The sequence below is a fragment of the Trachypithecus francoisi genome, unplaced genomic scaffold (genome assembly GCF_009764315.1).
Source record: "Trachypithecus francoisi isolate TF-2019V2 unplaced genomic scaffold, Tfra_2.0 Contig01436, whole genome shotgun sequence".
Lineage (NCBI taxonomy): Eukaryota > Metazoa > Chordata > Mammalia > Primates > Cercopithecidae > Trachypithecus > Trachypithecus francoisi.
In genome coordinates, this window is record NW_022681430.1 from 1870926 (window position 1) to 1875895 (window position 4970).

The following is a 4970-nucleotide window of genomic DNA, read 5'->3' on the forward strand; positions in this document are numbered from 1 at the left end:
TGGACAAAAAAGGACAGTTGTGCCCTGGCACACTCTGCAAAGGAAGTCCTGTGGGCTGCAGAAAATATTTTTGCACCCACACTAGTTAAATAGATTGGGGCTTCCCAAAGTGGATTCTGTGGAGTACCAGTTCTGTGATAGATTAAATAGGTATTACATGAAGAAAGGGTTCCATAGCAAAATAAGTATGGGAAGCAATGCTAAACTGGATTTTAATTTCGACAGCAAAATTTTCAGAACCTTTAATATGTTAATATGGATTGTGCCTCTTCAAGAAGAGTGAATAGTAATTGGCATTCATCCACGTGATTGGATCACAGAACCTTTTCTCTCAGGAACATCCGGCAGGGTGCATTTGAGAAATGTTGAACCGGGTGATGGATGAGCCCATTGTGAACAAAACCACAGAGCTGGTGGATGCTATAGATGATATGGCATAATATGAATATTAGATAATATTAGAAATTCCCAATTGACATTATCACCATATGTTCCACCTTCCCTAGATCTTCCGTCGGTTGCTATCATTGGATTCCCTTGGTTTGAGAAACATTTCTTGACGTTTATACTATTTCTTGGGAGTAACTGATAACATCGTCAACCTCTATGATACAAGTTAGCAAAGTCATTCTACGTAAAGCCACAAGCCTAGCACCAGCTATAGACATATATCCCACTTTGCCAACCCAGCCCTCCCTAGCAGGCTCCCACCTACTCATCCAAGGTGTTGTGGGCCCCCAGAAACCTGCTTAAACCAACATGGAGCAAAAACCATCATTACAGGACCCTAGAAAAGCCTCCTAGCTCCCTGTGATAAGGCATACTGAACAGACAAAAGGCCTGAGGCTCATTTTCTTTTCACTTTTTCTTTTAATAGTACAAACTTAGGGCTCTTTTTTCAGGCTATAAAGTAAGGTACAGCAAAGTGGGAGGGCTACACCATCACCATGCCAACAGAAAGTCTCAAAAACTTCAAGTTCCTCGACTTCTGTTGGGCAGACTCTTCCTAGCTCAGAAGAAACACATTTTAACTGGCTGAAAACAAGGCCAGGCAGCCTGGGCACGGTGTGGAAGGGCGGCTGCACGCATGGCCTCTGGTCAGTCCTGGAAGTGCCTAGTGAGGGCTTCCAGCAGCTCCTGCTTCTTTACCGCGCTCTTCAGCCCGTCTGCCTGGCAGGCCTCTTTCAGCATGGGCACAGTGAACTTGCCCAGCGTGCCCTTGCTGATGTGGGTCTTCAGCTCCTCTTCTCAATACTCCACCTTGGGCCTTTTGCTTCCAGAACCTTCGTTATCGTGCTTTCTCTTGGTAACTTTCCCTTCAGGATTGTAATCTGGTGGGTAAACAAGCTCCTTAAACTCATCCACCAGGGATCCCAGTCTTTTATTCATTGCTTCAACCTTGGGCAATGTCAGGTCCACTGCTTGTTCAGCCTCCATCAAATCCAAGGCCAAGGCCTCTGGGTTCCTGAAGTACTGCTGCAGCACGGGATTCTCAAAGCTGCCACGTCTGTATGTGAAGCGGAGATTCTGAATAATCTTCATCTTGTCCATCTGCTCTGGAGTTGCCATGACCTTTTCAGTAGAGGGCATCTTCACCAGGCACAGTGGCTCACGCCTGTAATCCCAGCATTTTGGGAGGCTGAGGTGGGCAGATCACCTGAGGTCAGGAGCTCAAGACCAGCCTGGCCAACATGGTGAAACCCTGTCTACTAAAAACACACAAAAAAATAGCTGAGCATGGTGGCAGGCATCTGTAATCCCAGATACTCGGGAGGCTGAGGCAGGAGTATCGCTTGAACCCGGGAGGCAGAGGTTGCAGTGAGCTGAGACCACACCATTGCACTCCAGCCTGGGCGACAAGAGTGAAACTCCGTCTCAAAAATAAACAAGCAAACAAACAAATAAATAAAGGGCACGTTCATTTTATCATCAGCAAAGGGTAAAAAGACCAGCTGGAAGCCTGGAGGAGTCACCTGAATTTTCTGGTCATCCAAATCCTCTTCCTGTGGCACCAAAGCCACAAAATAAGGGGGAATGTTCCTGCAGGATATGTATCTGCACAATGCTATGACCTCCTTCTCCAGACACATGATGAGCAGAGTGCTGAACAGGGTTGAGCTCCCAATCAGCAGCGGCGACTCAGGGTGCACGAACAGGGAGGGCCTCAGGTAATGGTGCTTCTTCAGCATTATCAAGGGCTTGAAACCCATGAGCATCAAACCTGGATCATCAAACCATTTTAGCTCTTCTGTTTCCTCTTTTTCCAGTATAATCTGATGACTTCCATAGATCTGAGACCTCTTGGTATCGCTAAACAGAAGCAAACTGCATGTATTTGCGTTAAATGTCCAGGTCTTGCTTTGTTTCTTTTTTTCTTTTCTTTTTCTTTTTTTTTCTTTTTTTTGAGACAGAGTTTTGCTCCTGTCACCCAGGCTGGAGTGCAGTGAACAATCTTGGCTCACTGCAACCCCCGCGTCCTGGATTCAAGCGATTCTCCTGCCTCAGCCTCCCAAGTAGCTGGGATTACAGGCATGCACCACCACGACTGGCTAATTTTGTATTCTTTTAGTAAAGACGGGGTTTCTCCATGTTGGTCAGGCTGGTCTCGAACTCCCAACCTCAGGTGATCTGCCCACCTCAGCCTCCCAAAGTGCTGGGATTACAGGCGTGAGCCAACGCACCCGGCCAGGGTCTTGGTTTTCACTGGTTCATTTGTTTCCTGATAAAGCTTTATTGCAGAAGACTTGAGAGCCTTCTGGAGCAGATTACAAATGCCCACAGAGATCACTATGTCTTTGTTGAGCTTCAGCTTTAACCTGCTGAGTGCTTGCTTCCTGGTCTCCTTGGCGCGATCCTTCCGCAACAGGTCTTCTAGCTTGCTGGATTCCTCAAAGTGAACCCTGAGGTCCTCATCCTCGGCTATATTGACGGTATCTCTGTAGAACCAGGATATGTCAAAGCCCCCAGGTTTCTTCAGGTGCGTCAAGTCAAGGAAGATGCCTGTATCTCAGAGATCACCAGCTTCAGTCCTGGCCCAGCTGGTTTTAGAACTGTCATTGCCGTGGGGGTTGTCTTCACTGGTGAACAGCATGATCCTCATATGACTCTTCTTGAACTGGAAATCACTAAGGCGGCTGGCACAGACCCACAGCACTTCACTGAGTGAGTAGTCAGATCCGTGGCCCATCAGGTCTTGGAAACGTTTTTGTCTCTGCTGCCCCTTAAACTGGTCAAGCTCTAGAATTTGTTTTGCACTTGGATTATCCAACTCCTGTAAGATGTAAATATTTTTAAAATTCACTGAATTTTTGTCTTTCTTGGTACCATAGAACACCCCTGCCAAGAGATCTCGATCACTGCTTATGATCTCACTGTTTATGATCTCACTGCTTATGATCTCACTGCTTATGATCTCACTGCTTATGATCTCACTGTTTATGATCTCACTGCTTATGATCTCACTGTTTATGATCTCACTGCTTATAATCTCACTGCTTATGATCTCACTGTTTATGATCTCACTGTTTATGATCTCACTGCTTATGAGCTCACTGCTTTTCATCTCACTGCTTGTCATCTCACTGCTTATGATCTCACTACTTATGATCTCACTGCTTATCTCACTGCTTATCATCTCACTGCTTATGATCTCACTGTTTATGATCTCAGTTTATGATCTCACTGCTTATGAGCTCACTGTTTATCATCTCACTGCTTATGAGCTCACTGCTTATCATCTCACTGCTTAGGAGCTCACTGCTTATGATCTCACTGCTTGTGATCTCACTGCTTATGAGCTCACTGTTTATGATCTCACTGCTTGTGATCTCACTGTTTATGATCTCACTGCTTGTGATCTCACTGCTTATGAGCTCACTGCTTATGAGCTCACTGCTTATCATCTCACTGCTTATGATCTCACTGTTTATGATCTCACTGCTTATGATCTAACTGCTTATGAGCTCACTGCTTATGAGCTCACTGCTTGTGATCTCACTGTTTATGATCTCACTGCTTATGATCTCACTGCTTATGATCTCACTGTTTATGATCTCACTGCTTATGGTCTCACTGCTTATGAGCTCACTGTTTATGATCTCACTGTTTATGATCTCACTGCTTATGATCTCACTGTTTATGATCTCACTGCTTATGATCTCACTGCTTATGAGCTCACTGCTTATGATCTCACTGCTTATGAGCTCACTGTTTATGATCTCACTGCTTATGATCTCACTGCTTATGATCTGTTTATGATCTTACTGCTTGTGATCTTTCTTACTGCTTATGATCTTACTGATGTACACACTTTGGATACACTGGATGCTCATGTCAAAAGGAGTCAAATCTTCACTCTGAGATTCAAACATAGCCCTGGAGGCAGCAACCAAAAAAATCAAACTATGTCTTCCTGAATATTTATGGTCTCCACTTGCTTCAAGGTTCTCTTCTTGTTCTTCTGCTTCTTCATCGCCCTCGGTTTTGTAATACGACTCCCACCCTGACATGTTGGCTACTGTTCACTTTGGCTCAAGGAAGTGACCAACTTGGACAGAAGACAAGAATCTCTTTTCACTTTTAACCGAAAATAGGTCATGCATTTGAGTTCCCTGCCCTACCCCCGGCAAAAAAACAAGCAAAAAAAAAAAAAAACAAACCTGGTGACAGGTAGTTTATTTGGGTGGTGATCCTAGGAAGCCCAAATGAAAAAGTAGGGAAAGTGAGACCAAGAAATAAGAAAAGTCAATAATGGGTACATTAATGAGCAGGGCTCTTGTGGGCAGCTGAGGTTTAGTCTTACCGGGGAACCTCTGGGAATTCATGTGGAACATGCCTTGGAATTGTGCCACCAGAGGATGGGGTGGCTGGAGCATTTGGCTACCCACTCACCTCCCCCGTCGGCTGAAGGCTGCCCCCTGAACTGGGTTGAATAGTGTGCCCCCCAAAGTCATGTTCTTTCTGGAACCTCA

At 45.3% G+C, this 4970-nt stretch overlaps 1 protein-coding gene across 1 annotated transcript; it reads right to left on the reverse strand.

Annotated features, from left to right (window-relative positions):
• Positions 1-1083: 1083 nt before the first annotated feature.
• Positions 1084-4595, reverse strand: LOC117091848 (X-ray repair cross-complementing protein 6-like). The gene is given in 4 exon segments (XM_033224702.1): positions 1084-1590; positions 1917-2350; positions 2689-3356; positions 4264-4595. Coding segments are annotated over 4 exon segments (1839 nt in total). The 5' UTR covers positions 4509-4595; the 3' UTR covers positions 1084-1098.
• Positions 4596-4970: the final 375 nt, after the last annotated feature.